General features: G+C 40.6%; 1 protein-coding gene across 3 annotated transcripts in view; it reads right to left on the bottom strand.

The window, feature by feature from the left end:
• Window positions 1-24,630, bottom strand: part of grk3 (G protein-coupled receptor kinase 3) — a 78,204-nt gene that overhangs the window by 14,967 nt on the left and 38,607 nt on the right. For all 3 annotated transcript variants that reach the window (XM_008423194.2, XM_008423195.2, XM_008423196.2), the window contains 12 exons: window positions 17,532-17,605; window positions 17,312-17,413; window positions 15,431-15,505; window positions 14,142-14,203; window positions 14,004-14,055; window positions 12,448-12,539; window positions 12,255-12,354; window positions 8,443-8,521; window positions 8,110-8,240; window positions 6,577-6,671; window positions 4,476-4,583; window positions 2,913-2,979 (listed from right to left, as the gene is read on the bottom strand). In XM_008423194.2, the coding sequence (XP_008421416.1) occupies window positions 2,913-2,979; window positions 4,476-4,583; window positions 6,577-6,671; window positions 8,110-8,240; window positions 8,443-8,521; window positions 12,255-12,354; window positions 12,448-12,539; window positions 14,004-14,055; window positions 14,142-14,203; window positions 15,431-15,505; window positions 17,312-17,413; window positions 17,532-17,605 (1,037 nt within the window). The remainder of the gene's footprint in view (window positions 1-2,912; window positions 2,980-4,475; window positions 4,584-6,576; window positions 6,672-8,109; window positions 8,241-8,442; window positions 8,522-12,254; window positions 12,355-12,447; window positions 12,540-14,003; window positions 14,056-14,141; window positions 14,204-15,430; window positions 15,506-17,311; window positions 17,414-17,531; window positions 17,606-24,630) is intronic.

The following is a 24,630-nucleotide window of genomic DNA, read 5'->3' as shown; positions in this document are numbered from 1 at the left end:
GAAGCATCCTGGGCTCCATAACACCTCAGCAGAGCCACAGGCTGATTGCCTCCATGCCGCAATGAAGGCTGCAAAAGGATTCCTGACCAAGTATTGAGGGAATAACTGAACATAATTATTTGAAGGTTGACTTTTTTGGTATTAAAACACTTTTCTTTTATTGGTCGGATGAAATATGCAAATTTTTTTGAGATAGGAATTTTGGGTTTTCATGAGCTGTATGCCAAAATCATCAGTATTAAAACAATAAAAGACCTGAAATATTTTGGTTGGTGTGCAATGAATCTAAAACATATGACAGTTTAATTTTTATTACATTATGGAAAATAATTAACTTTATCACAATATGCAAATTTTTTGAGAAGGACTTGTATATCGATATGTAAAAAATACCTTAAAATACAAACAATTCCTCTTTTAAATAAGTGTCAAAAGAATGCAATAACAGCACTTGATCATTTGTAGCAAAACATGCATCTGCTGATAAGAAATACTTCCATTATCAACATATGAAGCTCAGCCCTTTCTGCTTAGTTTAACATCAATACATAATAGGGTTCATCTGATTTTTTTTATTAATAATTTGAAATCAAAAGGTGCTTAGTGTGAAATTTCTTTTTACTGAGCTTAAACCAGATAAAGCTGAAACTGCCACTTGAGGAGTTTTGGGTAGAACATATTTGCAGAAAAAGCAACATTCAGTTTTAATGCTCCACTAAACTGGAACAAACTTCCAGAAAACTGCAGAAGAGCCAAAACACAGAGTTCCTTTAAATCCTGACTAAAAATGAACCAGTGTAGAGCTGCCTTTAATTCATAAAAACTGGAACATGGATCAACAAATTTGATGCGTATTTGCTTGATTATTTTGATGATGGCATATAACAAAACAGGGAATTCTCCTTTTGAGTAAGATTAATCTAGACACATTTGAGTCATTGTCCAAAACAACAGGGTTCATACGAGGACACAAACGGAGCATGGGGAGAAGCTAATACTCAGCCCCATCTGCCTCAGTAGTCAATGGGCAGGAAATGACGTCATACTGAAGGTGAACGAGTTCCAGCTGCGAGCGAGGCTGGGACTGGAATCCAGCTTGTTAAAAGACGACAAACCCTCAGCAGATTTCCTCTTTCTTCCACGAATGCTGCTTAGGTCAGGATGGGTCGCTGGACTTACTGTCCTTCAGATGAAACAAAAACTCCAGAGCATCTCTGAACGTAGCATCAGAAGGATCTGAACGCCACTCTTATGTTTGCTGTGTGTCAGTTATGTGTGTACACCTGTTCAGACAGCAGCACACTGGAAGCCATTTAGCATCAAACAGTAGCATATATAAGGGAACGAATCATTTCAATGTATTTGTTTGTGTTGAATTGAAAAAAAAGTGTAAATATCACCAATTAAATTTTTCAATGTAAAGTGTAATTTATGCTTTTTCACATTTTAACACGTTATTACTTTTTCACCATAAATGACTGCCCCCATGTCTGTGGCTGGAACATGAGCGGCAGAATGCCAAGACTTGGTGGAAAAAGGAAATCAGCCACACTTCTCTTAGAACCTTCATCTAGGTTCCTACAGAAATGAGAGTTGTGAGATGTGTATTTGCTTGATTATTTTGATGATGGCATATAACAAAACAGGGGATTCTCCTTTTGAGTAAGATTAATCTAGACACATTTGAGTCATTGTCCAAAACAACAGGGCTCATACGAGGATACAAACGGAGCATGGGGAGAAGCTATGCTCCTCCTCAACCTTCATCTAGGTCAGTGGTTCTTAACCTGGGTTCGATCGAACCCCAGGGGTTCGGTGAGTCGGTCTCAGGGGTTCGGCGGAGCTTCTGCCGCGGAGGTAAAGACACACTTGTGTAAAGTCGTAATGACGCGCCGCTTTGCCATCACTTGCTGCAGAGGATCACGTTACATTGCTTAACCAATCAGTGCCGCGGAGGAGCCCTGATTGAAGGAGCTCCACTCTCAGCATGGATTTGAACTTGTGTCTTTATTTACTTCAGCAAAGCTCAAAGTTTTTACCAAATTCTGTAGCTTTCAGTGTACTTCTAAATCTGCTCCTTAGTCACATCTTTTTGGGGTTGCTACTGCCTCTAGTGGCGTGGGTGTGGTAACACAACTAATATAATTACATTACTAAATCAGAATACCGCAGTCTTTATTATTTATTATTAGTTTTTTTTTTCTGTTAAGAATGTAGAGCTAATTAAATGATCTAAACAAAACATTAAAGTGGTTCCAGTTTCTCTCGATGACCAACCTGTTGAAACTGTGGCAAATTTTAAATACCTTGGGTCGCTCCTGGACAGTCAGCTCAACTTTGCTGAAAACACTGACTTTATTTTGAAGAACTGTTCTCAGAGACTCTACCTTTTAGAAAGAATTAATAATCTCACAGTGACCCAACTAGACTCTAGTTGGGGGGGAAATCATATTTTATTTATCACTACAGAAGGGTTCAGTGAATGCGCATATGAAACTGGTGGGTTCGGTACCTCAAAAAAGGTTAAGAACTACTGATCTAGGTTCTAACAGAAATGTTAGATAATGAGACTTTTCAAAGCCATTAGGCCACTGTTTTCTCCCTGCACTGCCACTGTACAAATCATATTTGCACACTTCAGCTGCCATGGAGGCAGACAAAATGCCTCTGACCAAGTGACAGAGCGCCATCCTTTCATGAGAAACACATACGGATGACGGAAACATTTCTATCTGAAGGACAAACATCAACCTGGTTATGGCTCTCTTGGAGTTTCCTCACATCGATTTTTCACAAGCGTCCAACAAAAAACATGCATTTGGAATTGAGCACAGACTCGTATCACCTTCTGCATTATAGCGTGTTTACACAGAGGAGGTCTACTGTGTAAGGAGGGGATATCTGCAGCTTACCATGGTCAGCGTCATGCGGTCTATCTCATGTTTGTCTTTGGTCTTGTGCTGTCTGAAGGGGCTGTGCCTGAAGACGACAGAGAGGAGAGCCTGATGTCACCAGCTGGAAACGAGTGGAAACGGAAAGGAGGAGCGAAAGTGACTGGGAAAGGGTAAAGATGGTTCAGGGTGAACAAAACAGCTGCACACACACACACACACACACACACACACACACACACACACACACACACACACACACACACACACACACANACACACACACACACACACACACACACACACACACACACACACACACACACACACACAAAAACAAAAACAAAAAAACCCACCACCAACTCGGTTTCTTTTTAAAACATGTCACGCTCCGGCCCCTTTAGTTAAAATTTAAAACTGTGCTCAGAAAACTTCCAGCCCAATAATTCAGAAATGGTAATTTGAAGTGACCCAGATTTGACTGAGTCTAATTAGGATGCGGAGGAGGAGACGGTTCACATCCTGGAAGAAAACTTCACCATCAATCTGTCACTCTCTCACAACTCTCTTTTGTTGCACATCTTTTGTTTTGCTGACTAATCAGAAGCATAATCATTATTGTAATCAACTGTAATGGCTGAGAAAACTTTTTAATGACAAAAAAATAAAGGTATATTCACTGGGTTTTTGCACCGACACAGAATGATCAACTTATTTTATTGCACAGATGAGGCTGTGAAAGTCCTGAAATAACCGTAAATGTAAGCAATAAAAGAGCCAGCCTTGTGCTTAAAATCGTTGTCTTCTTGTGTTGCCAACGATTACTGCTAAATAAAAGAGTGGAGTAATCATTGCTTAGTGACTGTTAGTTTTTCATAAAATTTGGTGAATTATAGTAAGTTCATGATTTAGCTCAGGGGATGATGCTCTTTTTTTCATGGTTTGGTTATCTATGCCTGATATTAAAATCTGTTTGATAATGTTAAACGGTGACAAAAAGCAAAAACAGCATAAAAGGGAGTAGATACTTTTACTTACTGAAAACCCCAAAGTTTGAAGTAATGACTGTGTCTTTTACATTCATATTCTAATAAAGAGTCCTGCAGATAAAAACCATTTATATTTTCCCCTCATACTGGAAACAGTCACCATCTCTCAGTCACACACAAACTCTTCTTCTTTAAGGACTTGGATCCAAACATCAATGGAAAGACACCTCTCTCTCACTCAGACACGCGCGCGCATGCACACGCACGCACGCACCCCCCCCCACACACACACACACACACACGCACCCTTTACCTGGATTTCGGCCTGCTGGGACCAGACCTCTGGCATTTACACACTCTAGATCAAACACACGCACACACTCGCTCTCATACACAAACAAGATCAAACACACACCAAACAGAAGGCGGGCGGGTGAGAGGAACTCGGCGAGAAGGGGAAGTGAGCAAATTCAAAGAGGCTCGCACAGAGAGCCAGAAGAGGTTTCAAAGGGGACAGAACGTCAGGATGCAGAGGGAGTGGAGAGCACAGAAGAGGAGGAAGAGGAGAGCAGCGAGGAAAGCTGGAGCTTTTTACCCTCTGAGGAGTTTGAAGAGCATGCAGCCTAAAGAGAACCAGTCTGCGCTGCTGTCGTACGCCGTTCCCTTCTGAAGGACCTCTGGAGCCATGTAGCCATGAGTCCCACTGTGACACACACACACACAGCGAGTTGGAGTTAAACGTTGGTGATTTACAGAGCAAGACAACCAAACAGGAGAGTGGAAAAACGTGACCGGATGTAAAACATTTCCAACAAATAGGTTTGAAAGGAAATGATTTAAACTCATTAGCTGCTTCTACAAGAAGAACAGAAACGTCAATGGCAGTGAGATATCTGCTATACGAGGGGGTACCCAAAAGTTTCCAGAATGACGCTGCTGCATGCGCAGTTTTCGTAGTACAAGATTCTGCCGCTAGTTATTTGTTCAACCCGCTTCCTGCTCGGGAAAAAAGCATCGGAAACCGTTCAAATGTTGAAGACCGCTTACAAGGATGACGCTATGTGTCAAGCTCAAGTTTACTCATGGTTCAACCGCTTTAAAAATGGTGAAATGTCAATTGATCATCAACCGCTTTTTTCCTGAGCAGGCAGCAAAGCTTCACAGCCGCGCGCTGCTCATAAAACTTCTCCATGAAGAAAAGCGACGGCTGGACAAAACAGCTCTTCCAAGAAAATTCACTGCGGGTAGACGAAACCTTCCACATCAAYGCCGCTTGGCACACTGATTGAGAAGGCGTGGTTGAACAAATAACTAGCGGCAGAATCGTGTACTACGAAAACTGCGCATGCAGCAGCGTCATTCTGGAAACTTTTGGGTACCCCCTCGTACATGCAAGACCAACTGATGCTGTACAGAAATCAGCAGCTTGTTTTTATTTTATTTTGTGTCAATGCTTTAAAATACATTCCTAAAAATGTTGGATTCTTTTGCTGCTTCCTGAATTTCTGCAGATTACAAGATGGAGTCAGTTTATCTCCAGAAAATATTAGTCACATCATCCCTGCAGGCGCATTTCATAATGAGTCTGATGAATAAACAACAGTTGCTTCTATACTGTTTATAGAAGCTCTGAAAATGTTCCCTGAACTCCTGCAAAATCGTGGCTATTGTTATGGCAACCCGTCCAAACAACAGAACCAGAGCTGAAACAAGGGAAAGGCTGAAAACAATGCTTTTCATGTGGATGGGTGTACTGACTGATCCTCATAAAGCTGGCTGGGATTTCTGGACTTTCTGACACTGCAGACCAGACGTCACAGTCTTCTCATCTCCAAAACCCAAAATTATTCCAAATAAAGGTCATGGGTGGTAACAGGTGGTCCGTTTCTTAAACGCACTTCCGACTTGTTTGAAAACATGTTCTATTTCTATGAAAAATGCAGAAAGAATTATGTTTAAGACATTTTTATTAACTTGATGTAAATTAAAATTAACTTAATTTGATCTTCCAAGTTCAAAAAGTTCCTAATTTCTTAAATTAATAGGACGGTGTAAAAGTTACCAAAGCAATCATAATTCCAAGTACAAAAATGAACTACAGATTTTGGTTAAAAAATAACTCAAGTGTATTCTAACTGTCTAAAGAAGAAAACTTAATTGGCAGAAGTTATGATTTATAAAAATTCAACATAAATGGCCAGAACACCAGACATGTACGCATTGTTCCAAGAAGCATTTATAAAACCGAAGGTGGTATTTACAGCAGACAGAAGTGTTTACAAATCCAGTTTAAAGCAGTGAAATGATCTGCATTTTATCACTCAAATCATTTTTAATCCAAATCTTTATGGGTCATTTCTCTTAAATAAAGCAGACTAAATGATCCCCCTGATCACAAAGAACTGACAGGTCAAACATAAAAAATATATATATTTTCCATATTTAGTACATTTTTCTTTTATATATAATAATTCCTCCATGAAGAAAAAAACAAACAAACTAGATGCTGAGACCTTGGATACAATCAGCCAATAAAAACTAAAGAATCATCACATCTTTGACGCTCTGCTCTATGAAATGAGTGAAGCCGCAATTTTAAAACCACCAAAACGACAAAGCCGCAGATAAAACATCTCTTATCGACATTCTTCCTCCTGAGAAGTAAACGTTTGTGAGTGTGAGGCACTTGCACTTACACGCTAGCATGGGGCTTCTTCTTGGAGAAGTCGCAGGCCAGGCCGAGGTCTGAGATCCGAACGTGGCCGTGTTCGTCCAAAAGGATGTTGGCCGGCTGACGGAGGACGACAACAAGCAGAGGTTACCACTTCACATTCTGAGCAGACGCAGACAGCAGAAGACGGCCTCCTATCCTGGTTTCCTTCTGTGACCCTCTCGCTCTTTTGCGCTCTGCAGCGCTCGGTGTTGACGTAGTAGTCGTGTTACACTCGACTGTTTATAGAAGCTCTGAAAATGTTCCCTGAACTCCTGCAAAATCGTGGCTATTGTTATGGCAACCCGTCCAAACAACAGAACCAGAGCTGAAACAGGGGAAAGGCTGAAAACAATGCTTTTCATGTGGATGGGTGTAGTTAAAGCTCGTTGTTCTGCTCTATGCAGTGGCAGCAGGTAGGGGAGATCCCTGACAGACACTCTTTATTTATACTTTTTTTCCCCCTTCTATTAATGTAAGTTAGGCAAGATAAAAAGCGTTACGTCACCTGTCGTGGTTCATCCTGTAACATGATATTAAAAATGAACTAGGCAGTGTTGGAAATTAAATTAAACTCAGAGAGCAATGACTAGATTTGAATTATTAAAACATCCGATTGGCAGTAAAGGGAAACGCTGACAGCCCCATAGAGCGCCCCCTGTGGCCTGCTTGGAGGCGGTTATTCAGTGTGGAACAACCTATCCCCCTCTCCTCTTGCATGTGGGGGCGCTGCAACAAGAACTACTGAAAGAAATGACATGAAAACATCTGAAGAAAATACTGAGCACAACTTCCTTCTTCATGAAATGTACACAAAAATGGAGTGGCTTCAGAGTTTAGCGATTGGAGTATTTCTCTTTTGTCTTTAGTGAAAGGCCATGTGCCATTTCTCTAACAAGTTTGTTTTGGTTGCATTTACCCAGAATGCCCTGCGCTGTAATGTACCTCCTGCTTTTGGCGTGCTCTCCGGTCCGCTAGGTGTTCACATATGTATTTGAACCAAGTCAGAGTTCACTCCAACCAAACTGAGACATAGCAAGCTCTTTATGGCACATTGCAGCCGCTGTAATTTACAAAACGTTAATAAACGATAAAAACTTAACTATTGCCTCGTTTGTTCACAGAACGTGGAGATATTCATAACACTTAAATAGGACACCATAGTTTGCTACATTTTATACCATGTCTTATACAGTAGCAATTACAAAAAATTTAATTGTCCAATATAAATAGAAATTTGCTTTCATGCATCTCAACAGAAAATAAACTGTTTTAAGATTTATATCTAGGGAGTATACATATTTTATTGGCAATTTTCTCAGCTTTAATTTAATAACAGAAATTTAAATATATAGACAGAATAGTAAACAAAAATAGGCTTACAAACATTTATGTGAGATTAATTCACATCCCACATTAGACCCGTCACTAGCTATAGCGGCTAATCGGTGTTGTCCTATCTGGTAACGTATATTGATGCGCTCAATGCCACTTTGGCATTTCAGGATCAGAGGCTCACCTTGAGGTCTCTGTAGACGACGAAGCGGTTGTGCATGTGCTCCAGGCCCAGGATGATTTCAGCAGCGTAGAACCGCATCTCTTTCTCACTAAACACACCGTGCTGGGAGAGGTGGTAGTGCAGGTCGCCCCCTGAACACACAGGAACACACACAAAGTGTATCATAACAACAATGATGACAACGATGTGCTCTAAGTTTCGTCTGAAGGGTGAAGATCGTTGAGGGAGGGAAGGAGCCCATCAGCCAGAGTCGGGTTGTGTGATCCAGTCGGCCCGTCTGAGAATGAAACCTCAGAGTTTTGATCTGGGATGATGAGTCAGAGGTCAGCCTACCGTTCATGAGGTCCAGGATGAAGCAGAGCTTGTCAGGGGTGTGGAAGGCGTATGTCATACACACGATGAACGGGCAGTCCTGGAAGGAAGACAGACACATCATCATCATCATCATCAATAAGTTTAAACTTGTTTTCATTCAGTGATGCTGTTATGTCTTTGATTCAAATTAATTTCCTGATGATCCCACTGTCACTGGTCTGAGTCACCATGGCGATAGACATGGTGACTCAGACCAGCACTGACCTTCCATCCATCCTGGACTTTTGCAGGTCAGTGAACCAACCACAGACATCTCTGCAGACCCCACACATCCTGGACACAAACTATTTAGACATTTACCTTCAGGTTTCCCTCAGCCTTTCTTTCTGATAAAAACAATAAATATCTTCCAGGTACTCTTCTGTGAAATCAAAGTTACCGTTCCAGTCTGTGTACCAACACTCACACACATACACACACACACACGCACACACACACACACACACACACACACACACACACACACACACACACACACACACACACACACTCGGTCAGCAAAGCTGATTCTCGTTGTAAAAGCAGCAGCAGTTATGTGTAATCTGTAAACTTACAGAGTAAAAAGAGAAAATCTGGGGACTTTTTACTTGCTTAGTTTTTCATTGTATTTCATTTCTCTTTAGAATCAATGAAGAATGAATGAAGAGAATAAAGGGTAAGAGTGTGTGTAGATAAGGTGGCCAGAGTGTGTTATCAGCTCAGTGCTCTTTCTGAAGGTGTCTTGACCCTGACTGTCAAATTTATCAAAAACCTTAAGACTATTGTTCGCTGAACAGCTGCTCAGAAAAGTATTCACACCCTCCTACGACGAAGCTGGTTCTAGTTGACTGCTTACAGCCCCTGTAGAGATTTGGCGCCAACAGGCTTCCTGCCTGATTCAGCACTGCTGTTCGTACTGGGTGGTTAAATAAATAACTGTTCTGAGTTATTCACTGTATTAAAACAAACACAGTAAACACTTCAAATCGAAATTATTTTCAGATTAAGACCCACGCAGAAAAAAAGCTATTCATTAGCTTTAGTCTTTAGCCTAAACGATATCAACACAATGAAACACCAAACGGCTCCTTGGCGGGAAGGGGGCTGTTTCATTCTTCACTGTAAATATTAGTTTTGGTTGTAGGGTTGTGTTGGCTCGCGCGACTCTGCAATATCGTATGGACATCGGGGGCAGTTCCCCTGGATTGGCAGACTGGGGTGGTGGTCCCCCTGTTTAAAAAGGGGGACCGGAGGGTGTGCTCCAATTACAGGGGGCACTCTTAAGCCGCCCTGGCAAAGGTCTATTCAGGGGTCATGGAGAGGAGGGTCTGTCGGATAGTCGAACCTCGGATTCAGGAAGAGCAGTGTGGTTTTCATCCTGGTCGTGGAACACTGGACCAGCTCTACACCCTCAGCAGGGTCCTGGAGGGTGCATGGGAGTTTGCCCAACCAGTCTACATGTGTTTTGTGGACTTGGAGAAGGCGTTCGACGGTGTCCCTAGGGGGGCCTTGCGGGGGGCTCTCTGGGAGTATGGGGTACCGGGCCCTTTGATACGGGCTGTCAGGTCCCTGTATAACAGGTGTCAGAGTCTGGTCCACATTGCCGGCAGTAAGTCGGGCTCATTTCCGGTGAGAGTTGGACTCCGCCAAGGCTGCCCTTTGTCACCGATTCTGTTCATTACTTTCATGGACAGAATTTCTAGGTGCAGCCGAGGTGTTGAGGGGATCCGTCTTGGTGGCCTTAGGATCACATCTCTGCTTTTTGCAGATGATGTGGTCCTGTTGKCTTCATCARATCRTGATYTGCAGCTCTCACTGGAGCGGTCCGCGGCTGAGTGTGAAGCGGCCGGGATGAGGCTCAGTGCCTCCAAATCCGAGGCCATGGTCTTGGGCCGGAAAAGGGTAGAGTGCCTTCTCCGGGTCAGGGGGGTCGTCCTGCCTCAAGTGGAGGAGTTTAWGTATCTGGGGATCTTGTTCACAAATGAGAGAAGAAGGGAACGGGAGATCGACAGGCGGATTGGGGCAGCGTCTGCTGTGAAACGGGCGCTGTACCGGTCCGTCGTGGTGAAGAGAGAGCTGAGTCAAAAAGCGAAGCTCTCGATTTACCGGTCGATCTACGTTCCCACCCTCATCTATGGTCATGAGCTTTGGGTCATGACCGAAAGTACGAGATCACGGATACAAGCTGCAGGAGGAACTCAGAGTAGAGCCACTGCTCCTTCACGTCGAGAGGAGCCAGTTGAAGTGACTCGGGCATCTGGTCAGGATGCCTCCTGGACTCCTCCCTGGTGAGGTGTTCCAGGCATGTCCCACCGGGAGGAGGCCTCGGGGAAGACCCAGGACACGCTGGAGGGACTATGTCTCTCAGCTGGCCTGGGAATGCCTTGGGATTCCCCTAGAGGAGCTGGAAGAAGTGGCTGGGGAGAGGGAAGTCTGGGCCTCCCTTCTGAAGCTGCTGCCCCCGCGACCCAACCCCGGACAAGCGGCAGAAAATGGATGGATGAATGGATGGTAGAAGGACACACAGCCTGCCGCTGCAACGATCAGACTTCCAGGTTGACAGAGTGCATTCTACCACTAGGGATTACAGCTGGTTACATTACCATTCACTGTCATAAATGCATCACTCTTTTTATTATGAACAAGAGAGTCTGACTGTAAAAACTGATTAGCTGTTGTTGCATTTGACAGCAGCAATAACAATCCAGCTTATAGAACTGAATGATGTCCTGGAATTAACTACACTGATTGCTTTTTAGCTGAAAAGTCGCAAGATATTTCTGATAAGTTTTTGTTCTAGGATGAGGTGGTCTTTCAGCTGTATTGAAATTAGGGTATTTCGCAAAAAAAAATGCAATGGAAACAATATTTTCGGATGTTACTACTGGTGGAAAAGACAAAGAAGACGACGACAGGAAGTAGTAGGAAGATGATGGTGCAGTATTTTTTTTAACAAACGTATTTTGTGGGATTTTAATTGGACTTATTTCACGGAAACACTGTAATTGCAAAATTGTGTCTTTTCAACATTAGCTGAATATTCACAACGTTTTGTGCACATTTGTAATTGAAATGCAGTTACTGGTTGATTTTCAGACTTTTCTGGAGGATGCCAAGATCAGTGAATTGGTTTCACTTTTAAGTATTAGCTAATCTTCCAAAGTAAAGATAATCTGGGCCAATTTATCAGCCGACCGATTTATCTGTTGACTCTTAGTTTATTCTAGTTTTGTTTGTGACCACAATGCTTAACAACTCCAAAATAAAGTGGCCACACACCAGGGGTGTGAGACGGCTGTCGTCATTTTTATTTTCCAAGAGCGTTCACACCTCTACTTATTGCTGATCGGTAGAGCTCATCTGACCCAAAACTGAGGGTTACTACCAGGTCAGAATTGTACAACAAAACCACTATTTCCCCCTTTAAACAGTTGCTTATGTTGGGTAAATCTGATGCCAGCGGTGTCCTACTGGGAGGTCTGAGCATCTGTCAGAACCTCTAAAATGTAGATCTGTAAATAAGAAACTCCCATCAAGCAGCTGGTGTGAAGCCGTTTCACAGTACGGACGTCTGTGAGAAAACGGAGTGTTAAATTATGACTTGGATGACGTGTGTTAAAAAGTGCACAACTGATGGAGATCAGAGATGAAATGTCAGGTGAGAGGTGGCAACACTCTGAATTGGCTGTGTTTAAAAACCTAACCAACCCACAGGAACTTGAGATGGTGGTGCAATAATTTGTTTCAAACGACTAAAGCTTAAAGAAAAGCCATCTGGAGTCGACACTCACCCCTGTGCTGACTAGCGACAGCATGATTCTCTCGTTGAGCGCCAGAGTCTCGCCCTGCTTCATTTTGATTCTCTTCTTGTCCAAGCACTTCATGGCGTACCTGGAATCCAGAGAACGTCGCAGGCGTTACAACAAAGCGGGCGACACGGCCGGGTTTCTAACGGTTTCTAAAGGTTTTGGCTGTTTTGCTCACATCTTCCCCGTGTCGGCCTTTCTGCAGCCATACACCTCCCCAAAGCCGCCTCTGCCGATGATCCGATGCACGCTGAAGTCGTTCATGGTCAGCTGAGGGAGAACAGACAGAGAACAGCAAACTTTTATTTGTTTTTTTATTTTTAATTCTAATGTTTTGTGAGAACATATAAAACTAAAATTCAGACACCAGTGTGTTATTGAAAACAAGCCATAATGACCATTTCTATGTTGCAACAGAGTAGAAACAATCCGAAACTAGAGCTGCACCGATCAGATATTGATATCTGGACCGGTCCTGATATTGAAAAAATTCCAGATCGGATATCGGTGACAATATACCCCATCTTAAGGACAGATCTATTCAGTCTAATTTCAAGTCTCGAGACTCATTTCTGAATAGTTTGCTCATTTCTGTTAAGATGAAGGGAAGTGAGGTATTCCAGCTTGGATGTGTCAAAAAAGCACGAAGAATCAATTTTTACCAGTGGTTGGGACTCAATTAGCATTATTAATCAAGCTAATTGTAAGGTCTGCAGTTAATTAATTGCACTTTATTCAAAAACTAAATGTATTTTCACATTTCATTTTCATTTCAGAAACCCCCTTTGCTGCTAAATTATGAATGAAAACATGCAAGCTCAACAACAATATTATTTTTAATCAAATCTATTCAGGCTAATTCTATGCTTTGGGCTCTGAGCGACATCATTCTTTAGTAATTATTTTACATCATTTAGAAATTCTAACTGTACTTTCTGAACCATTTGAAAAAAGGTTTGTTGCAGTTTGTTTATTACATATTTGACCAACTAGTCAACCTACTGACTGTGTTTCACATCGGCTGATCTATTCCTAAAAGCACAGACTGAACAAATTAAACGTGTGAAGCTATTGGTGAATCTAAGTGTGTTGCACTGGAGCAGAGTTAAAAAAATAATTTGTAATTTAGTACATTTATGTCAGTGTTTTAGAAAAAAATGTTTTTAGTCAATTGAGTCGTTTTTCTGGATCGGCATCGACCAATACTAAACCTCAGATATCGGTATTGGATATGAAAAAAGGAGACTGGCGAATCCCCAGCAGAAACAACAGGAAGAATTACCGATGTATAAGGAGGAGGTTCATAAATTCATAAACTATCAGGTAATTTTATACTTATAGCTGAAATGAGTTCATAGCTTCTGCTTTATACTTTTAGTTTATGTTTAGAGAAGCTGCTCAGATGTAATGAGCTAGTTTATGAAGAAGAATGAAAGCTTCAGTCTCTAGTTGTGGAAACCTGACACCTGCAGCTGTCACTGCAGCGTCTGCAAGACAAAAAAATGCACACCACACTTTTCAGATTTCTAGTTGCGAAAATGTTGAGAATTAATTTCTCCCTCCACTTTGTAATTATGCTCGACTTCGTGTTGATCCGTAACCTGAAATCTGAATGAAAGCCACTGCAATCTGTGGCTGTAACATAACCATACTCTGCCTTCACATAGCACTGTTTCATGTTCTACCTTCGATCAAATCTCATGTGAGAAGCAGACGTCACAATCTCGTACTCACATGGATGTTGAGTTCCACGTTCTTCCACTGGCAAAACCGAGTGAACTTGTCACTGAGGTCAGAACAGAAACAGGGTAAAAATGGGACCGTGCCAGCAGTGAGAGCCTTGGCTGCGTTTCCACACGTTCATCGGCTCACCTTTCAATGAACTTCTGGAAGATGTTCCCTCTCAAGCTGTCACAGATCTCCACCATGTATGGCTGCAGCAGAGACAGAAAGAGGCTCAGCTCAGAAGCTTTATGAGAAACATTCACTTCTGACATGGACGCAGCTCTAGTTTTTGCTCACAAGACCAAAGAGAAAAAGTTACATTTTTCAAGCATCTGTTTTAATAAACGGTCAACAGTTCCAGCTGAATGTACGACTTAAATATTGAGTAATAACACGGGAAATGCTGGCATATGCATGGCGTATTTTGCAGTGGCAATGAGTCACAGGGGATAAGTGAGTAAACAGACTAATAGCCAGGCAGTGGGCTAAAAGAGGAAAAGAGTGATTTGATTTACCAAGATGCAGGCCAACTTTTGTCTGGCTTGTTCTGGACTTATTGTGCTGGGTCTTTCCTTCCAACAACTGATACTTAAGAGTAATTCATGTATAACAAAACTATAAAATATGAGACTTAATCTGGATGAATAACATTAATTCAGTCAGGAGAGTATCAGAGGTTGGCGGATAGAGAGGAAACACAGTGAGGTGTGTACTGTAGCAGCTTACAGTGAAGACAATAATGAGAGTTTCTAATATACAGCTATAAGGACTTTTTAGGAACTGGAGGAAATGGAAAACTCATTTGACTTAGAAAAGTTAAAACAGCTGAAAGGAGTGTGCTTGTTTGTTGCTATGGTTTCTCGGTGTTTTTCTCGTTCTGCAGGTGTAGAAGTAAACTTCTAAACTTCTTCGTTTTTTTTTCTTTAGCTTTCTTTCTCTATTACTTTTACCTCCTTTCCCACTAAATCTTTTTCCCCTCCTCTCTCTTTATTTTCCGTCTCTGTGTCCATTACAATTGAAATAAATCCAAAGCCACATTGTCAAACAGGACATGTTAAAGAAAGTAAAAGACAAGCAAAGTCTGTTGCACACCAGACACTGCTATATTAGTTTATTGATTCAAGGATTCCTCAAACATGCATGAAAGAATCAAGGCAACACTCCAGATATGTTTTGATGAAGGAATAACATTATGATATGTTATAAAGCTCAAAAAGTCCATTTAAAACATGGCAAACTGTCCCACAGCATGACATAACTTCCACCATGTCTAGAGACAGCAGTCTCTCTTTCCTGACCGGACTCATACTTTGCTAACTATCTGAGCAAAAATGTGAAAGCAAAAGTTTCACATCTATTTTGAAAAGCTGATTTTACATAATCTGCTTCCTGTTTGGTGTAAAAATGCCCTCCCATGTGCTGGGAGTGTGTTTTACCTGGAAGAGAGTTGGGGGGATAATTTTCTTTACCAGATGACTCTGCACATGTTCCACTGCTTTCTTGGAAAATGGCTGCAAAAAAAAACAAAAAAAAAAACATGGGGTGATTAAAGATGCAACGTGAGCAGTAGTTTCAGTTCTGCTTCCTCTATGCAAGAAGGCTGTCCCCTGGGTCAACATGCTGCTGCTGGGAGGCTCCAGAGGTAGCTGGGTGTGTGTGGGCCATTTTTAAGTTTAAAGTTATCACATCAAAATAATTATGACTCAACAAGGACTTAAGATGTTTCTTTTTTGCAAAAGTGTTTGGTTCACTTTCTTAGATAATTTTATTTCTTATCCATACTGAATGCTTGTTTTGTTTTTAACTCTGAAATCTCAAGATTAGAAAGGCATTATAAATAAAATGTATTATTGATATTAGTTATCCACTTTAGTTACGTGCTACTTTGTTCTACAGCATAAACTCCCTGCTTAAATGTGCATTGAAGTTTCTGATTGTAGCACACAGAGTTCTTAGGAGTTCGGGACTTTTTGCAAGATGTATATTTGTGTCTGCAAATTTGTGTTGACTAATCTAGAAACATTAAATTAGAAAAATTCTGATCCGAGCTGCAAGCTGTGAACTGAACTGGGATCAGCAAAGCGAAGCATCCATTCAGGTGAAGCTGCTATCTCAGACACACAGCCAGAGAGGAAAATGAAGCAGCAGCTGGATTTGGGTTTAAGGTGTTCTTCCCAACACCGTCTACCAGTTAGGATAATTCCGGATAAAATCTACAGCCAATAAAAATGAGGCGAACTCGACGGATGCCGGCGTCCCGTTTAATCCGGTTTTAGTGCTTTGTGTAGCAACATCAGCGTTTTTTTAATTGTTTGGCCTAGCTGACACAAGAGGAGTATGGAAGTATTTACACACCTGCGTCCTGACAGGGACATTTGCAAAATCAATTGATTCCCCTTCATGCAGCTGGGCAAACAGACAAGACTTCTGCACAATGAAAAATCACTATCAACCAAAAAAAGGAGGTTTTTAAATGTAATGCATTAAATTCTTTTTTTTTTTTAAGTTTATACATTAGGTCATTTGATTAATTGTGGTATTTTAACTAGCAGTCTTTTTGTTTAGCTGCCTGGTAAAGTAAAAACACATGACTAATTATTAACAGTGGTCATTCATGTTAAAAACAACCAAGCATCTGGATGTGTAGCCAGAACTAAGAGTGGTGGGATTGTGATTTCTGTGACTTTTTTCACAATCTCATAATTATGACCTTCAGCCTTTGCTTACGTCCAGATTTACATAGTCTGACTTCTTCAGGTGCAGATTTATGATGCATTTCTCATGTCACTGACGTAAAGGTCAGATAAAATGCAGTGTTCAGACTTTGAACACTCTCGGACGCTCATCTGACTTAGTTCCACATATGGATGTGGCACAAATCAGATTTTTTGGGGGGTGAAAAGGTCAGAACTCGGTTGTTCAGAGCGCCGTAAAAAAGTCAGATACAGGCCACATTTTGGGGGGAAAAATTAAATAAAATAATAAAAAATCAGATTTGAGTCACATTCGCTTGCTGTGTGAATGTCATCTTTGGTAGCATGTGTTTCAAATGGGAGGATTTTAACCAGAAAGACTGACCTTGGCACGTTGCATACAGAACGATCTGGTTCAGAGCTTTCACAGCAAGATATGTCATTTTAAAAACACATAAGAGCAGCAACGTGGAACCTGATCTGAGTTAATGAATCATTCCATCTGATTAAAGGAGCTGAATGAATCCCCCAATAGAAATGATTCATTTTCTGCTTTCACTTGAAGTCAGCAGCATGCTGGAGGCCGCCTGACCGACAGCAGGCGTCCTCTCTGTGTATCCTCACATGTGAACAGGACAGCAGCTCCTTCATGATGTAGACGTCATAAATCTGCCGGCTGCGGCTCAGACGCTCGTCCTCAGAGTCCATCTTCTCATACTCCTTGATCTGAAACAGAAATGGGACTCAGACTCACAGGGCTTCTGGGGGGCGAAATGTGGCTGAGCTGGATTATGGTGGCCTAATGCCACCCACCCACACCCACACACACACACATCCGACTTACTTCTTCGTAGAACTTGAGCTGAGGCACAGCCTCATCGATCTCGTTCATACAGAAATCTTTAAACAGCAGAAAGCCTGGGAAAAAAACAAAAGACACAAAGTAGTGAGAAAAAGAATTATGTGTTCACTGATAAAACTGTTCATAGTATCATCACTAAATAGAATAATAGCTTTCCGTATGACAGTGAAGTGATTCCTGAGTGACCGTCCAAAATAATTTATATATAACAAATAAAATTATGATCCCTTCAACTGCCATCTTTTAATTTGGTGTTAAAACAGAGTTACTTTTGTATCCCATAGTAACATGAAATATGCTCAGTTTTAAGAAAAGTGTTTAATTTGGGGGAAAAAACATGTTATAGAATCACTGCAAACTTCTATGTATCAAAGATCTAACATAGATATGACCAAGCTGTAATGTTTAGCAGCAAGTGTTTCTATGTTGCATTTGAGATCAGAGTCTGCAATTGGCCGAAGTCTCACTACCTCTGAACCCACTTCACAACAAAATTAAATAAAATTAAATTGGGGCGGGGGGACTTTTCAGATTGTTCCAGCAAATAAGACATCGGAAAGCATATTCTAACTGAGTGATTATGACAATGTTTACACTAAAGTCCCAGACGGACGACGAACAGGTAAGATGGATGGATAGCTGCTGGCTAACGGATTGTTTCATGAAAACACTTGAATCAAGTTCTCCATTTCTCCAGGCTGCACAGGAAGCATGTACTGGTAGAAATCCTTCTCCCAAACATACTAATATATATTAATACATACACGGGCAGAATGTATGATCCTCAGAACAAACAGCAGCGTCACAGAATCTGTGAACCAAGCTGCAGCCTAAGAAACACAAAGGAAGGAAGTGGCCTGTTTCTGCCTCTGGCCCCACTGGTATGCTTACCGTCAGTTCAAACAAATGCTGCATTCACGGTCATTACGGAACAATTAGCACTCAGTGTTCTAGAATGAAATCGGTTGTCTGTATTGTTTCCGTTTCATTTGCCCTCACCATGCCACACTCGATGTGCAGAATATTCAGACTTTTCTTTACAAGTCTTTGTAAATGATACAGTCATTTACAAATGACTGTATAAAGTCATTTGTAAATAACTTTATACAGTTATGTTTCAGGAAATGGAAAAAGAAAAAACTACAAAAAAGGGGGAAAAAGCATTCTACTTTATGAACAATAATTCAGAGCTGCAACTAACAATTATTTTAGTTATTGATTATTCTGCCGATCAATTGATAAAAAAAAAGCACTCTGCAACCACTGCAGCCTCTTAACAATATTAGAAATACATTAAAAGATGCCAATAAACTATTCAATTTCTTTTTAAATAAAACATTCAATTGTGTTCAATTAGTGAACTCTTGATTATTTATAGTAAAGGATGAATCTGCAGCTAAAATATGCCAACATGTGAAAAGCTCAGGACTTATCAATACAATGTAAATTTGCTGTGTTGATTTATTTTTATCAACCAATTAATAATTAGATAGCAACAGCTACTTAATAGATTTTTTTTTTTACAGAATTTGAAACAGGTGAAGAAAAAAACAAAGAAACTTTCAGAGTCCTGGGTTGAACACAGATACACGTTTTTATGTCTTAAATGGAAAATGTGTGTTTTGGCTCAATTAACTTTCTCTTCCAGCAAAACGGCCTTTTTTGTGTCTGAATAGTTCATCTAACGATTAATCAATTACTAAATTGGTTGACAGAAACTTCAGTAATTGATCCAGACCTACAATATTTCTACATTTATAGCCTTAGTATTTGTAAAAAGAACATTTCAGTTTATTTTTATATTCAATCCTTCTTAAAAGCTTGATGTGTCTAAAACAATCTCCAACTATCAGAGCTGAAATAACTCCAGGATATTTACCATCTAGTCATTAAACATCCAGTGAAACAGAGGCGGCTTTCTTTATTAAAATCAGACAGATTAGCTAAAAACATGGCCAATGTCTCTAATGTCCCGGCGAAGGACAATATGTCGCCGCGGGGCGTCCCTGAATCCTCAACGAAACGCCACGAGGAGCTGAAGAGGTGAAAGAAAAACTCTTCCGTGTTGCCTACAGAGATGAGACCCACTGTTGCCATGGTAATTGTGTGTGTGTGTGTGTGTGTGTGTGTGTGTGTGTGTGTGTGTGTGTGTGTGTGTGTGTGTGTGTGTGTGTGTGTGAACGTGGGTGAGTGGACACAGATTAGATGTCGAAACGATCACATCGCCCTCCAGGAGGCCCGCTCCAATATTATGGCCGGCTGCCGAACTGCTTTCTAAAAGCTGCATGCGAGACGTTTCACAGCTCCCCCGGTGGTCGTAATACAGATTCACATCAAAGGGGGGAAAGGAGAGGGATAAAAACAGAGAGGTTTAATGAACTGAGAGGCTGACTGCAACATGTTGCAGCTTTTACGTAACACGGAGCTGAGCAAACCACCTGATTCTCACTGCATCCCGAAGCCCGAGATGCAGCCAGTTTCTAACCCAAGGCTGGTAAAACTGTGTTAATGTGGGACAAAACGTCATCTCAAGAGAATTAGCAGGCCAAAAAATAAAACACTATAGAAAAACTACAATCTTTGAAGGCTTTATTGAGAATTTATTTCCTGTTCAGCAATGAATAAAGCATAAAATACGCCAATTAAACAATTTTGTAGGTAAGCCATGCATAAATCACTGTAGATCCAAAACTTCAGAAGAGTTTCGTATGATGGTGTATGGGACATTGTTGATAGAAAGAAAGAACAAAAAGAGAAGGTATACATCTCAACAGTAATTTGTGAAGWTGAACATTAAAAAAACCACACCTGGAATTCTTGATAAACCAACATAACTTAGTGAATAAAATCAGGCCAAAGTTCATCGACCTTGTCAGAGACTAAAAAGGTCGTATAGAAACTCTTTACCAGGCATTACTGCTGCCAGAGATTGCTCAACAGTCATGTGTTGGTCATATTTCCACATTTTGGCTGAGTGTTTCCTATTTATAGAAGATGGTTCAACATTCCCCAGCTGGTATATACCAGAGTTTACATTTTCTATTTATTCCAGAAAGCTCTGACATGAAAAAGCAGGAGATCCAAAGGTGAACCTTTAATCTTGGCTGTAGCTAAAGCAGACGCCCCCAGTGTTCCTGTATTCAGTCCCCCTGTGGTTCCATCCGATTAGAGCCAGGTATTAGCAAAATTAGACTGCTAATGGCATCTAATTGTTGACACCAATCCTGACCTGGACGGAGACTTAACCTTGCCCATAATTCCTGGGATTCCTTTCAGGAAATATATCATTTTCTTTTTCAGAAACAACAGTTTTGACTCTTCTGTTTTTTTTTTTTTGTTTTGTTTTTTTAAATCTGGTTCATAGAAATACATTTGCCAAAAAATTTATTTTTTGGCAAATACATTTTGCCAAAAATGTATTTTTGGCAAAATACATTTTTTTGCCAAAAAAAATTTAAATTTGAAATCCATCCAATTTCCAGTGGATGGAAATTCTTCCATCCACTGGTAGCTCTGCCTTACTGGAGGCACAAAAATCAGAACATTTCAAAGTCTGTACCTTAAGCATGGAGGGGAGAACTGTGCCCTACAGTGGCCCAGCTCAAGCCGCTCCAGGCTAGGATGGTGGCAGAGGATCGCTCCCATTCACTGGTGGATCTGTGCCTCACAAGATGCATGAAACTCAAAGGAATTTCTAAGTCCAACCCGTCAGCTTAGAGGTGAGAACGTTCTCCAATTTGTGTGAAGTGTGGTCTCTGCTAATTTGAAACCTCTGCTTCTCTTTAATACAGTCATGCGCAGCGTCAACACCTGATGAAATTAGGCTTTGCGTAGCCTGGTTGATTCACACTAAGCCAGAAGATAAAAACAATTCACTTTTTTTCCCCCCAAAATGTGCTTAAAATCCACATGACAACTGGATGGAAACAGTTTGTGAATTAAACAGAATTTAGGGCTGCTATCCAGACAATAGCTGAGTTATTGTCTGGATAATAACTCAGCTATTGTTATTTGAAAAAAAAATATAAAATTCCAAAATTTTTTTGAAGAATAATTTGCTTTATGAAACACGCCAAAAACATGGTGTGGCATGTTTTTTAATGCGTTATCGCATCACCAGACCTATCCATCTGTGATTGTAATTATGTTTCTTATTTAATAAAAACACCACAATTGCAAAATATTTTGTTGACAATAACGGAATATTGTCAAAGTTGTGCGCACATCTGTAATGGCAAAATCCCAAATTAAGTTTTTCAAAGAGACATCAGAAACAGAAAAAGATGAGGTGACTGCATCTTTAAGACAAACACAGAGCACACACATCCTCACTAACAGAACATTAAACAGCTTAATAAATGGCAATATAAAGCAATAATGTCATACATCATATGGTGACTTCACATATTCCAGATGTGATGAACTTAATTTATCCATGCTAATGTAATATTTAGTCAGTTGGACAGAGTCTTGCAGCAGCAGATGTTCACACCGGACACTAATAACACTGACCAAATGACTAAAGGTCACTCAGTGATGGAAGCACAGATGAGAGAGAGGAAAGAAGAAAACAGACATATTGTTACTGATATTACCATCACAATAATTAGCAACATCATTGTGAGATTATCGAATATTGTACTGCTACATAATCTGATTGTTGAAAATAAAGTAGCTCTACTTAAATAGAAGAGCTTTACTATGCAAGCTTAGGTTTGTTCCATGTATAGAGCGCTTTACAAAAGTATTCTCATGCCCTCAGAACTGTGAGGCCACAGAAGAGATGAGCTGCATTTATAGCTAGAATAATTGGGGTGTCGTAGTAAAAGGGGGCTCAGTATAAATGCACACCACACTTTTGAGAGTATTATTTTAAAAAATGTAAACATGGATCATGGATATTATGGGTAAGAGTTCTGTTTGGGATCATTAAAATATTTTTTAATTGAACAACTTTCTTTCAACTAGCTATGCACTTTCTGTTGGTTCATTACATAAACCCTCAATGAAATACAACTTTATACATTTATCCTTAAACTAGAAGTCTTGGGTGAAGATTATTTGAGCTTAATAATAGCAAAACAAATTTTTATATGCATTTCCAAATTGCTAAATGTTACTTGGATGAAGTACAGTAACAGTTTAGCAAGTAAAAGCAAATGACATTATCTCTCTCTCTCTCTCTCTCTCTCTCTCTCTCTATATATATATATATATATATATATATATTGCCTGGAAGAATATTTTTGTAGACCAGATTAATGTGACTGGTGTGATCTGGTTTAATTTAAACTTCATTTTCTGTCATTCATTTCGCATCTGATCAAAATTATTCACAGAGTTGTATGACTAACATAAAAAGTAATTTTCAGAGTTTGCCAAAGTTTATTTCAAATGTTGTAAATACTACTCATAAAATCATAGGTCATGTATGTTGTTTTGCATGTTAATTGTAATTCTTTTAATTCCCTCCATCAGATGAAAATTAGCCTCTTTGGTTAACTAGAATATTTAGATAATGTGTTCATGTTGATTAATGTGGTTTATCCCTTAATGAAATCAATAAAATTTAAAATTCAAATATTTAAATATTGGATTGAGGGTATGGGAAGTAGACTGCTTTCATAACCTACTTTTTAAAAGTTATTCTCACACTAAAAGAACAGCTGAACATTAACTCGACAGCATGTAGAAAGTGGTCTCTGTCTCTGAGAACATGTTGAGAACAGCAGCCATTTGTTTTGGATTTCACGCCTACTATCGCCCACTCATGTCTTCCCTTCTTCCTTATCTCTTTTCCAAATGTGACTCATCATTTCCCCTCTGCTCCTCTGATGACAATTGGACTCATCCAAGCAAATGGCCTGGAGCGCAGTCGCGCGTGGCGTGCATCCGCAGCAAAGAGCACCGGGGTGTCCGAAAACTGTGCGTCTCAGCGGGCCCCGCAACTTTTCAGTGGTAGGGACTAGACGTGCACAAGAGGCATTAACGGAGGGGAAAAACAGCACTTCTTACATCACCGAGACGGGAGGATTAACCCTAATCTGTGAGCACTTCAACACTACCCGGCTAATTCAACAAATGGCCTCTTCCAGTGAAGTCCCTGGCACACACTCGCTCACCTCTGGTTGAAGTCTGACGTGGCTTTCCTGTGAGCTTCATTTCATTAGTGGGATCAACCTGAACAGGCTAAAAATACCAGGCTAGCTATGAGGCTGCCTCTGTGTTCTGTCACCTGCACAGAGGCTGCTGGGTTCCAAATGCACTGCAGAACATGTGCTGACCGTTTCCGATGGCTGGAAACCGGCAAAGTACCTGCAGACATTTAAGAACTTTTTTTTCTAGATTGAAATCATTTCCTTTAATCTTACAGAAATCACTTTACCATATCTGTGTCCCAATGGAACATGATCCCCGTGACAAAAGCTTTCATACAGCCTGACTGCCGAGTCATTTTCTCTGAAGAGAGACTCATTTTTGACTCAGATCTCCATTGTTCCAACTATTCTTCTTCCCCCCAAAGACGATTTTCTCAAAGGAGCAGAACTGTGTGTCTTCCAGGCACTCTGCCATTTTGCAGCACAATCAAGTAATTATGTTAACTTTAGTTGTTACAAATATGCTACATATTAAATATGATGTAAAAAAAATTTTAACATGTTGAAATTGGGCCTCTGTCTCTTTAAAAACTCATGCTCTTTCTTAAACTTTGCATCTAGGAAGTCATCACAATATGGCTCCTCTATTAACCCTTTAACAACGTTTTTACCAGTGTTGCTGTGAGACGTAGCTACCATAATGAGCTCAGCAGAACTGGGAATGTTTCTGCTGAAACATCTCCAGCAGAAACAGATGCCGTTTCTGTTTGCTAATTGCTGGTGGTTGTTTGGTAGTTTGGAAACTGGAGCTCTGAGGAGGAGCTACATCTCGAAGGCGGGGCTAGGTCCACCCAGGTAGTTTTCAAAGCTGAATGGTTTCCATGGAGATTAAAGGTTTGAGGTGAAGCTGAAAGAGTTGATTTTTCATAATACTGCCCCTTTAATACAACAAAATCTAAATGTTTGTCCTCTTGGAAAGAAAA

Source organism: Poecilia reticulata, linkage group LG12, assembly GCF_000633615.1.
Source record: "Poecilia reticulata strain Guanapo linkage group LG12, Guppy_female_1.0+MT, whole genome shotgun sequence".
Lineage (NCBI taxonomy): Eukaryota > Metazoa > Chordata > Actinopteri > Cyprinodontiformes > Poeciliidae > Poecilia > Poecilia reticulata.
The sequence above is the reverse complement of the archived record's forward strand: the minus strand, read 5'-3'. Positions and strand labels throughout refer to the sequence as shown.